A 12,714-nucleotide genomic window follows, 5' to 3' on the forward strand; every position below is an offset into this window, starting at 1 on the left:
GCCGATGGGGCAGGAGTTGTGGGGAGAAGACATGAGCGGATGTCATGACATGCACACACTTTTTATGCACTTTCGACTTGCACAGGAGGAGGGATTGCAACCTGGCTCACACATAGCGTGAAGCCAAAACTGGCTTAGCACAAAATAAGTACATGTGTGGGCTTCCGGAGAGGAGATCATGGCTGCTTTGCTTCTCTCCTCCAGTTGTTCTGCTGCTGCACTAAGGCATAGTCCGCCTTAGCATGTTGTTTGAACTTGGGCTTATGGTTTAGCGCACTCCAGACAAAACCGCAAGCTGTAACTAAAGTTGGTCTTTTGGCTTACAGCTTGTGGATTTTCTGCGAGTGCTGAACCACAGGCCTGGTTCAGACAATACGTTAAGCCAGTACAAGTTCAGTGCAGCACAGCAGTCATGATCTCTGTGGAAGCCCACACATCTGCTCATTCGCGATTTGGCTTGGCACTGTCCTAACAAGGGCTTTATATTTTAATTGAACTTCCTGTCTAAGGCCTTTAGACTTTTTCTTTAGAACCTTGTCTTACTGATAAAAATAAGTTGGCTTAAAGTAGCAATTTAGCCATCATTTTATCCTTACGTATGTAGCATCTTAAAACTGGCAAATTATATTTAATTATATGACTGAATTTTGAGCTGCAGCCAGTACCAACTTCCTGACTCATGTTCCTGTGTGCTGCAGGTTTTTGTGACATCCACATTTTGTGGGGGTTTTTTTGGTGTGCTCTTAAATCTTAGCTCTTTGCCTAAAATGCAGAATGTGTAAAAGGTTTTTATAGTTCATCATCCTGTGCTGCATTGGTACAGTTTTCATTGGTTGGAAATGTGTAGTTGGACTTAAGCATTTGATTATTGATGTAATCAATATAGCAGACTTTAAACTAGTTATGAGGAAGTTCTTCACATTTTAATCTTCTGTTCTTCTCCCGGCATGTACCAAGGTGGACTGGATGAAGCTCTGTACAACGTAATAGCCATGGCACGGGAACAAGAAATCCCCTTTGTCTTCGCCCTGGGTCGTAAAGCTCTTGGTCGCTGTGTGAACAAGCTAGTTCCTGTTAGTGTGGTTGGAATCTTCAATTATTCAGGTGCTGAGGTAAGAGCATATAAATCAACTCTGCCACTATGGTGTGAATTCTTTCTGTTTCACTGAGTTCCTAAGATTATTCATAATGGTGCCTGACCTGTGCCACATACCCCATTATGGAGCTTTGTATGTGTTGCGTTCTCCACATCTTTGAAGTAACCTAGATCAAATCCTCCTCTTAGCACACGTCCATGCATCCCAAAACGTGAAGAGGACTGCCTGCCCATCAAATGTGATACACAAGAACCATGAGAGTAGAGTCAGGCTCTTGCTTTCAAATGAGCACTCTTACAGAAATCTGATTGGTTCCTTCACAGAATTTCGAAGAATGACAGGAAATGAGCTTGGAAAAGGAGCAGGCTAAAAATACACTAAAAGCACTTACCCATTTTTGACACGTGAATATGGGCCATATCCGATATTAAATGTGTGTCTTTTTCCCCCTCTTAATTGGAAGAGAAATTGGAGTGAGAGCCAGAAATCTCATCTTCATTAAATATTAAGGAAAGTGGCTCACAATGTTTTTACAAAACGTAAGTGTCATATTCACTAGGGAGTGCTCTGTTAAGTAAAATGATGCTTCCATTTTGCACTAAGCTACACCATGCAGCGGAACACACATACCCCTGCCCCCCCCCCTCAAATTTCAAACTAGCCGTTATAATTCAGATGTAATCAAGGGATCTTATTTGATCTACATTTTATTGCCATGCCTAATTTTAGTTGGCATGTAGAATTTTAGCTGGTGCAGAACTAGAATGCTTTTTTGCTGTCACTATAATGAATTTCTTCAGCCAAGTGATACCCTTATGTGGCTAGAATCTAGGGATGAATTTCAGTCCATGGTAATTTAACAAGTGTTCACAAGCCAGTTTCATTCTGTTTCTGCATCAAGCTGCAATTTGAGAGTATGTGTGTAAACTTAGTTTATCTCAGCATATGCATGTCTAAATATGGGTGGTATTCAGCTAAAGTTTACTTAGAGTAGACCCATTTAATGAACCTGCCCTAAGTTTAGGTCCATTAATTTCATTGGTTCTACTCTGAGTAAACCTTACCTTAATACCTCCCACTTAATTCTAAATTACATTTGCATTTTATTACATTTTGGGTGACTGACAACCCCAAATCTTGGGATACAAAAGAGCAAAATCCAGACTATAATTCTGTTCCATTCCACATGTTAGTGTCGGTTTGTATCAGCATTCCAAGAAATCAGATTCCTCAAACATCCCTCAAATCTCCCATTGTCTATTGCTCTAGCCAGTGTTCAGTTCTTTCCCTGTGGATCTATAAACTTGAGGCTATCAGTAGATAAGGTTACTACTGTTTCAGCTATCTCCTTCTGAACTACCATGGTACAGTCTTTGGGTCGCAGAATGGTTTCCCTCCTCAGATTCCTTAGGCACCTGTATTATAATGCATTGCCTTGTTTCAAGACAACTTGTGACACTAGAGTGTCCTGCCTTGAAAGCAGGGGACCTTCCAATAAAGAGATGCAGATAACAGGGTGGTCTCTTGGGGTAGCTTTTATCTCTTGCTGGGGTCTTTTTCTTTTAGAACCTCTTCAACAAATTGGTGTCACTGACAGAGGAGGCTAGGAAAGCCTATCGGGACATGGTTGCAGCAATGGAGCAGGAGCAGGAGGAGGCCTTGAAGAACATTAAGAAGGTGCCCCACCACATGGGGCATTCTCGGAATCCTTCTGCAGCAAGTGCAATTTCATTCTGCAGTGTTATTTCAGAGCCCATTTCAGAAGTGAATGAGAAAGAGTACGGTGAGTGCATTTTCAAAACAATGCTTATGTAGCAGAATCGTACTGAGAGTGAGCTAGCTGTCAACTTCTTTCCTTTTCCCCTTCCTTTAATGTTGATGATCTGCTTATTTTATGATCACGAAGCAAATTTGGGGGGGGGGGTTCTGCCCCTGTGGCAGATTGTCTAGTGGCTTTGGGGGGGTTTTGCCTCGTTTTTTGTAGCCTCACACTCCGAATTGAGGCACCTGGATTGTCTGACTAAACAGGAGTTGCCTTCTGGTGTGAGATGCTCGATTTGCTCCTCCACTCTTCTTGCGGCACACTGGTTTGGATGACAAGATTTGTGTGTAGGGGTTTTATTTTTTGATGTGGAAGTGAATCAACATGTGCGGGATGACACCTTGCAAGCAGGATGATAAACTAGATGGTCTCTACACTCAACCCAGTCATAGATGTGGATATTCCTGTAAATGTAAGTTTGTTTGATGTGACTGAAAAGAAAAACCCCTTATTCCAAAGTAATGCAGCCCTGTGAAATAGGCCTCAACTCATTTCCCGAACGTATGTTCTTCTCTAGAAGCTCCTTACTAGTTGTTTTGAGCAAAATGCATTGAATCGAGTGGTGAAGCCCACCTGGGTTTAAATAAAATTAGGAACATAGGAAGCTGCCTCATATTGAATCAGATAATTGGTCCCTCCAACTCAGTATTGTCTACACTGACTGGCAGCAGCTCGTCAGGATTTCCAGCAGAATTCTCTCCCAATCCTTCCTGCAGATACGAGGATCAAACTTGGGAACTCCCAGACACAGTTCTGTTCACTGGAACACTACTTAGAATGGCGCTCTCTCTCTCTCTCTCTCTCTCTCTCTCTCTCTCTCTCTCTCTCTCTCTCACACACACACACACACACACACACACACACACGGAGAGAGAGAGAGACAGACAGACAGACAGACAGACAGACAGAGACAACACCAAAGCTTGGTTTTCTACGGAGAGCTGTTTTCCATTTAATTGATTATTAAATAACTTTAACTGGGAGCCTGCACACATATTCTACCAATATTCTACACTGTTAATGTTAGGCAGCTAGCAGTGGTGCATAGAACCTAACCTGTGTTCTATACTTCCTTCTCATGGCAACACATCTGACTGCAATTTCTGATTTTTGCCATTCTCTCTTCCCCACCTTACCCTACCCCAAGATTGATATAACTGAATTGGAGGGGGAAAACCTTTTCTCTGATACCCCCTGAGAAAAGTTCTAAAATTGCACTTTGTTTTTGTTTAAGGGTGAGTGGAACGTGCATGTGTGTGTGTGTATCAACTGTTTTAAAAAAGAACAAAACCACACCTCTTTCTGCGTGTCAACCATTCCCAATCTTTTCTGCATTTCTTCTCTTCCCCAGAAACAAATTGGAGGAACATGGTGGAAACATCAGATGGATTGGAAACTTCTGAAAACGAAAGAGAGGCCTCTTGTAAGGTTGCTGCTCCAGAAAAGCCCGACAGCAGTAAGGCTGTTGCTAATAAGCAGCTGTCTCTAGCATCTGTTGGGGTTGTTGCAGTCACAATTCATGGGAAAGCACTTGGTGGTGGCAAGGAAGAACCCAAACCAGATGACAACCTGGAATGGGCCTCGCAGCAAAGCACAGATACAGGATCTTTGGATGGTAGTTGCAGGGATATTTTGAACTCCTCCATGACCAGTACAACCAGTACCCTTGTCCCAGGAATGCTTGAAGAAGAGGAGGATGAGGAAGAGGAAGAGGACGATGACTACACCCACGAACCTATATCTGAAGAAGTTCAACTCAACAGCAGAATTGAATCTTGGGTCTCAGAGACTCAGCGGACTATGGAAACACTTCAGCTTGGGAAGAGCCTTAGCAGTGCAGAGGATGAGAATGTTGAGCAAAGTGGTGAGGAAGAAGCCGAAACTCCCGAGCAAGTGGATTCGGTCGTCGACAGCGAGGAATGGACAATGGATAAGCATGCAAGTAAAGCCCAGCAGAAGCCTTCAGTCTGCAGTTCCCTGGAGACGAAGCTTACGGACTCAAACTATATACCATAAACTCGAGCACAAACTCAGGAAACATTAATATTTTAAAAACTAACTGTTGTAAGGATTTCAGCCATTGCTTTGTGTGCTTCATCTCAGCATTTTGCACTGTGTAACGTTTAATATGCATATTTAATTCACAACATAAATATTTTTTGTAGCTGTCTTTATTACTTTTTCCATTAAGAGCTAGAGTGTATGTGCATGTGTGTAATGACTATTTATATCTTCCTCAGAACAGATTATGTGTGTTGAAACTGTCAGTAGGCATCTTTTTGTATGAGAAAACTATTTGCAAATGACCATTTTTATGCAAAATTATTCTCAAACTATAACTTAAAAGTTCTTACACTTTCTAGCCTGGCAGTAGTGACCAATATTTGCTTTGTCATTCTATTATCTTGAAATTATTTGACCACATCTTCGTGTACCAGAATTTGGGCCAGAATTAATCTTTCCAGGGGCTTTTATCCTTGCTGATAAGAGTTAGAAAGATGCATATTAGTCAGTAACTTAACTTCAAACCTCTTCTTACTGGCCTCAGGATATTCGTCTCAGAAATATACTCTTGAAATGCTGGTTATAACCATCTAAAACAATTTGGCAAGGCACCTTCGGAAAGAGAAATCTTATTTCCATTTTGATTCACTATCATTGTCACTGTGCCTATAGGACTGTCACAAGGGGACCCATTAATCACAGCAACTTTTCCTTGTTGGGTTTTGTTAACTTTACTGTTTGCGGTTTTCACTTATCTCAGGAATGCTAATATAAATTTATAAATGCTATGTAAATGCAGACACTGAATTGGATATTGATCATTCAGCAGAAGGTAAGGTGGGCCATTGAGGCTCGATTTATTCGGGTAAAAGAGGGGAAATTTGTGCATGTGATGCTCCTGATCACCTCTTATGTTTTTAGCTTGGGGTCAGTCATAAAAGTTGGTTCTTGTTGATGAGGTGAGCTCTTCTGTAACAGCAGGAGTTCATAATAGTGAGGAGGCAGAATTTATTTGGGTTGGTGGGAAATCAGTTGGTTTAGTGGGAGAAAGTCAGGCTGCTTTGCTATTAACATAAAAAAACCAAAAGGCTTGTCTTAACTTCTGCATGCTCTGCATCAAACTTTTGTCCATTGCAGAACATCAAATTGTACCCAGATAAGCTGCATGGAAAAAAGAAATCCATTAATGGTGAGTGTAGAAGGGTTGTATACTCATTGGTAGTGCAAAAAGATATGCTTTATGAAAACAGGGACTTCCAGCGATTATTGAAGTATTTCACAGTTAGGTTGTTCACTTAATTATTGGGACCAATAGTTTCAGCATCTTCATAACTAGCTTATTATATTGTACGGACAAAAATCTGATACAGTGTCTTAAAATCTCATATTGTCCATCATGGAATGTAGCAGAATAAGCCAGTTTGAGTATTTGTGCAAGAAGCTCTTTGGAATATATGGCTCAGAAAAAGACAGAAAAAGTCTTGGAGTTAGGCTGTCACAGGATGCTAGTAGCTCCCCCCCACCCCTCTAAGTGCTAGTATATTAGGTACCTTTTTTAAAAGGTTTGTCTTTTTTTCAGAACCTACTTAATCCTATGGCAGTATACATAAAAGTAAAGTACATTAATTAAGTATATCCACTTTTTCAGCTGTTGGTTTCAAATTCAGTCAAGGCATTCTTCCCAGTTTGTGAAATTGCCTGTCCAAAAATTGCAACAAATCTCAGTGCAAACAAGACATGAGTGTAAGGAAGCCAGCCTTTTTTTAAAAAAAGTTCATTCTGAAAAGTGGCAGCTGAGCCTCCAGGTGGAAATGGAATATCTCTGTGTTTGTATGCTTGTGAGGTTATGTTAGCTTGTATTTAATAAGGTTTTTTCTGGTGTGTAGTATAATGAGGTGTATGTGATTCTGTCATCTTCTGTAATGAGCATCCACATTCTGTTCCTTTTGATGAGTTACCTTATCTTTCAGTGCCACGATAGTTCCTGTTTGTTTGGGTTTTTTAAGTAGCACAATTTCTATACTGGCATAAAAAGTAGATTCTTACGCACGGTCAAATGGTGTTTCTGCTTTCGTAAGTAGGTTCAAATTTAGGACATGTTCAGCAAATATCTGTGCTCTTTTAAAAAAACTTGGTTAGCAAATTTTACCAGAATTTGTGGAAAGAGATGAGGGTTGCAGGGTGGGGGGAGTGCACAATGGGCTAGATCTTCCTTTGTTTGAAGTGACTATGTGATGAAGTATTAAACACTCCAGTATTTGGATAAAAATTAGCTTACCCTGGAAAATGGAATGCCTGGTGAGCTATTGCACTTGAGCCTTTGGCAGGCCAAACAAGATTTTGGGGTTTGTAGGCTGCCAATGCAATGCCTAATTCTTTCGAGTTTATGGTAGCCAGTAAACCCCATTTAACTTATTCCCTCTCTCTGGATTAAATTTCAAACTGTATTTACAGACTAGATGCTTGATCAGTGACTGGTGTGGTGTGGCGTTCTGCTATTTTAAACATGGAAGAAAAGGTCCTTTTGATTAATGCACTTGTGTGAATTTTGAACTCAGTACAACACAGGGAGAGATACCTTGGAATGTTAATTGGGTGGGTGGATGTACACAGTATAGTTGAGTCCAGTTCTTCAACTGGAAGTTGTTAAATTTTAATAGCATGGAGCAAAAAGTATTGTTTGAAAAGCTGCTATTTGCTGAAATTGTCATAATATTTTGTGTGTGTGATGTGCCAACTAATCAAGATATTCAGTCAAGTTACCAGATTTTAATCACTAATTCAATAGGAAGACTTTTTTAAAAAGTTGCAAAGCCATAAATGGAAATTGTACAGCTTTATATACCCAGACCTGCCCAGCAGAAACAGTAAGAAAATGTCTAAACTTAAAACAATTAACACTTTTAAAAAATCAACTGAATGGCACAGCCCAATTAATGTTAATATATGGTTAATGTATTTTTAAAAGACTATAATAAAGTAATGTCTGTTAATCTTTGATACCTTTACATTTGTAGTAACAGAACGTGGGTTTAAAATAGAAAATCATTATGAAATTACTTCATGAACAGGTTCTGTCTGTTTTTTCTTTTACGAAGGATAATTGTTCTGTCTACCATACCTTTTTGAGTAATAACAGCTTTTTGCACTATGTAAATACTAGTGGGGGTTCTTCCATAATGAATAAAAATGATTATAAAAAAGTAATGGTGTGGTGTGGTTTTTTTCACCAAGCTGTTAATGGTTGCTCTCAATTCTCTGTGTCAACATTATTGTGTAAAAACTCATTTTTGAAGGGAAATTGGTTTTCCCAGCTCCCTATATTCAACTGTGGTGGCTAAAATGGGCTGTGCTGGCCAGTGTGCCACAACTCCAAAATATTTTTGTGTATAGTACATACTGCCTCTGCCCTCAGTTTTCACTAGTCTACTAAGCTAGGAAGGAAAAACAAAAAAAAATCATTCCAGTAGCACCTTAAAGACCAACTAAGTTAGTTCTTGGTATGAGCTTTCGTGTGCATGCACACTTCTTCAGATACTTCTTCAGGTATCTGAAGAAGTGTGCATGCACACGAAAGCTCATACCAAGAACTAACTTAGTTGGTCTTTAAGGTGCTACTGGAAGGGATTTTTTTTGTTTTGACTATGGCAGACCAACACGGCTACCTATCTGTAACTGAAGCTAGGAAGGAGTTAACATAGGCATGGAAGAGACATGCAGAAATGATCATCTTAGCACTTGTTTCTTCTAGCTGTACTACAAATGTCCTCCGTATGCAATATCTGTGTTGTAGGTTGCCTGCTCATGAGTTAGAAATAGCCTCTCTTTTAGCCATAAACTGAAAGGATGTTAGCAAGGAGTGGATATAGTTGTAGGTTACTGAATGTACAGCGTATTCAAGTTCAAAATGCTGCAAAGTCATACTCTCTTCAGGTCATTAACTGAAGGGCCTGCAGCCAAGCTTCCACTTCCTGTGAGGAAATTTGTAAGCCACTCAAGTTTTTAATTTTTACTTAAGTGAATAAACAAATTAAGCTTATGCAGTTATTGCATGAATGCAAGAACTATTCCGCTTCCTTTGGATGAAAAACTGCCTCGGGCCTGATGAAATACTGCTTGTTGTGTATCATTGAGCTGATTTGCACATGTATATGCACCACTTTGATTTTTCTGCTCTTGGTTACCCTACATTTTTCTATCATTGCAGCAAGAGCGTGTAGGCCAACTTTTATTGAAAAGTGTTCCATCTGTGGTGACATTGGGCATCAGGAAAGTGCTATCTTTTACAGGGCTTTTAAGACAGAGTTGTTCCGCCTGGCCTTTGGCTTGAAGCCAATTTGATTCCCTCCCCCTCTTTCTTTTTTCTTTTCCTTTCTCCTCCTGCGATGAGGCTACATTTTAATATTATATTGTTTCAATATTTTAATGTTGTATTTTAATTTTGTTTTTAAGTTGTATTCATTCAACTTATTTTTATTATTGCTTGTTAGACGCCCTGAGCCCGGCCCTGGCTGGGGAGGGCGGGGTATAAATAATAATAATAATTATTATTATTATTATTATTATTTATTATTATTATCTGCACTCGGCCAGTGAAGGCTTTGCCTGGGTGGATTGGCCCACTGAAGTATTACAAACTGGAAGATGTGGAATGAAGCAATTTAATATTCAGCATTTGCCTTTTTCACATAGCTGATATTTTCAATTTTTTAGCTATCTGTTGTGACCCCAAGGTCTTGCTCCTTGTCAGTCACTCCCAATTTAGACTTCATGCGCATATATGTGAAATTAATACAGTGGTGCCCCGCAAGACGAACGCCTCGCAAGACGAAAAACCCGCTAGACGAAAGGGTTTTCCGTTTTGGAGGCGCTTCGTAAAACGAATTCCCCTATGGGGTTGCTTCGCAAGACGGAAAAAATCTTGCATCCCCCCGCGGGTTTTTTTCCGCTTTTTTCGCCCTTTTTTTAAGCCGCTAAGCCGCTTATCAGCTGTTCCGCTGATAAGCCGCTTAACAGCTGATCGCTGGAAGCCGCTTGACAGCTGTAGCGCTAATCCGCTAAGCTGTCAATGGGCTTGCTTCGCAAGACGAAAAAACCGCTAGACGAAGAGCCTCACGGAACGGATTAATTTCGTCTTGCGAGGCACCACTGTATTTTATGCCCCTTTCTGCAATACTTTACACTTATTATACTAAATTTGCTATTTTACTGCCCACTCGTTCAGATTGGAGAGGTCCTTTTGGAGCTCTTCAGAATCCTTTTTTTTCTTCAACAACCCCGAACAGTTTAGTATCCTCAGCAGACATGGCTATTTGGTTGCTTTCCCCCACTCCACAATTCTAGATAGTCCTGTGTGACTGCCTGAAGGCGGTTGGAGGATGGATGGCGGCTAATGGATTGAAGCTGAATCCTGACAAGACAGAAGTACTGTTTTTGGGGGACAGGGGGCGGGCTGGTGTGGAGGACTCCCTGGTCCTGAATGGGGTAACTGTGCCCCTGAAGGACCAGGTGCGTAGCCTGGGAGTCATTTTGGACTCACAGCTGTCCATGGAGGCGCAGGTCAATTCTGTATCCAGGGCAGCTGTCTACCAACTCCACCTGGTACGCAGGCTGAGACCCTACCTGCCCGCGGACTGTCTCGCCAGAGTGGTGCAGGCTCTAGTTATCTCCCACTTGGACTACTGCAATGCGCTCTACATGGGGCTACCTTTGAAGGTGACCCGGAAACTACAGCTAATCCAAAATGCGGCAGCTAGACTGGTGACTGGGGGCGGCCGCCGAGACCACATAACACCGGTCTTGAAAGACCTACATTGGCTCCCAGTACGTTTACGAGCACAATTCAAAGTGTTGGTGTTGACCTTTAAAGCCCTAAACGGCCTCGGCCCAGTATACCTGAAGGAGCGTCTCCACCCCCATTGTTCTGCCCGGACGCTGAGGTCCAGTGCCGAGGGCCTTCTGGCGGTTCCCTCATTGCGAGAAGCAAAGCTACAGGGAACCAGGCAGAGGGCCTTTTCGGTAGTGGCGCCCGCCCTGTGGAACGCCCTCCCAGCAGATGTCAAAACGATAAACAACTACTTGACATTCAGAAGACATCTTAAGGCAGCCCTGTTCAGGGAAGTTTTTAATGTATGATATTTTAGTGTTTCCTGGTTTCTATGGAAGCCGCCCAGAGTGGCTGGGGAAACCCAGCCAGATGGGCGGGGTACAAATAATAAATTATTATTATTATTATTATTATTATTATTATTATTATTATTATTTATTTACAAGTTTATAAGCACAGGTCCTAATACCACAATAAGGGGAGTTCATGCTCACTGGGCACAGTAAGGATTGGAGTCCCATCTACAAAGTTGCAGAGTCCTTATCCATGTGATAAGAGGATGGAGTGATAAGAGGATGTGAGATTGCTGAATTGAAAGAGTTTTCAACAAGGTTTTCAATGCATCAATGAGAGAGCAACATGTATATCTCAGATTACCACTGCCCCCTTGAAAGGAGGATGGGGGCATAGGCATCACATATGCTGAGGTCCATTTGCTTCCCTGCTCCCACAGCTTGTTTAGTCGTGTCCGACTCTTCATGACCCCATGGACCAGAGCATGCCAGGCACTCCTGTCTTCCACTGCCTCCTGCAGTTTGGTCAAACTCATGCTGGTAGCTTTGAGAACACTGTCCAACCATCTCGTCCTCTGTCGTCCCCTTCTCCTTGTGCCCTCCATCTTTCCCAGCATCAGGGTCTTTTCCAGGGAGTCTTCTCTTCTCATGAGGTGGCCAAAGTATTGGAGCCTCAGCTTCAGAATCTGTCCTTCCAGTGAGCACTCAGGGCTGATTTCCTTAAGAATGGATACGTTTGATCTTCTTGCAGTCCATGGGACTCTCAAGAGTCTCCTCCAGCACCATAATTCAAAAGCATCAATTCTTCAGCAATAAGCCGCCTTTATGGTCCAGCTCTCACTTCCATACATCACTACTGGGAAAAACTCCATGGACAAAGATAACAGGCTCCCACAGCACAGGTACATAATTTCCTATCGGTGTGTAAAATTGTCTTTTAGACTTCATTTCCTCTATCCATGTGTGAAGAGAATTGGAAAATGGAGCAGCAGGAGACAGGGCCAGCCCTACCATTGGGCATAGCCAGAGGCGCCAACTTATGCACAAGATTTGGGGTCGTGGTGATGATGCATGCATGACATTGGGAGGAGCCAAGGGGTAGAGCCAAATATGGAAGCACAGCTTCAATGGCCATTGGCGGCTCCTCTCTGGGCCACCTACTGCCACTGACTGAGGGCTGCTTCCCCTGTCTTCCCCTTAATAGGGGGAAGGAGGTGCCGCTGGCCACTGAAGCCGCACATGGCTCCAAAATCAATCACCTCTTCCTCCCTCTGCTGCTGGGGTTAGCTTCTTCCCTCCTGGCCCTCTTCAGCAGGAGGAGGTGTTGGCCATGGAAGCTGCTCTGCGATTGGCCTCGTCTGCCCCCCCCCCCGATGGTTCTAAACATGGGATATTGGGGGCTCCAGAAGAGCTGGTCCCCAAGGAGTTGGCACCTATTGGTGGTGGATGCTGGGAGTGATGAAGGGTGGCGGCGGCGGCAGTAGCAGCCCTTGGTTGTTTCCCCCCCTCAGCCCCCTGCACATTCCCCTCTGTTAGACGAGAGTTGTGCCTGCCCCACATCCTCAGGTGCAACAGAGGATGTTATCTTCAGTGTTGAAGTGAGTTTCAGTCGTTAGCCCAGGCAGCTCCTGTATCTGGAATGGGGTAGGGCGCCATCTTGTCCTTTGCCTC

The 12,714-nt window shown here is 42.5% G+C and overlaps 1 protein-coding gene across 2 annotated transcripts in view; it reads left to right on the top strand.

The window, feature by feature from the left end:
• The window catches only part of SECISBP2L (SECIS binding protein 2 like), a 34,141-nt gene extending 27,457 nt beyond the window's left edge, over nucleotides 1–6,684 (top strand). For both annotated transcript variants that reach the window (XM_081888469.1, XM_081888470.1), the window contains 3 exons: nucleotides 958–1,112; nucleotides 2,664–2,880; nucleotides 4,271–6,684. In XM_081888469.1, the coding sequence (XP_081744595.1) occupies nucleotides 958–1,112; nucleotides 2,664–2,880; nucleotides 4,271–4,935 (1,037 nt within the window). In that variant the 3' untranslated portion in view covers nucleotides 4,936–6,684. The remainder of the gene's footprint in view (nucleotides 1–957; nucleotides 1,113–2,663; nucleotides 2,881–4,270) is intronic.
• The last annotated feature ends 6,030 nt before the right edge of the window (nucleotides 6,685–12,714 follow it).

This window comes from Podarcis melisellensis (genome assembly GCF_964234715.1).
Source record: "Podarcis melisellensis genome assembly, chromosome: 14".
Classification (NCBI taxonomy): domain Eukaryota; kingdom Metazoa; phylum Chordata; class Lepidosauria; order Squamata; family Lacertidae; genus Podarcis; species Podarcis melisellensis.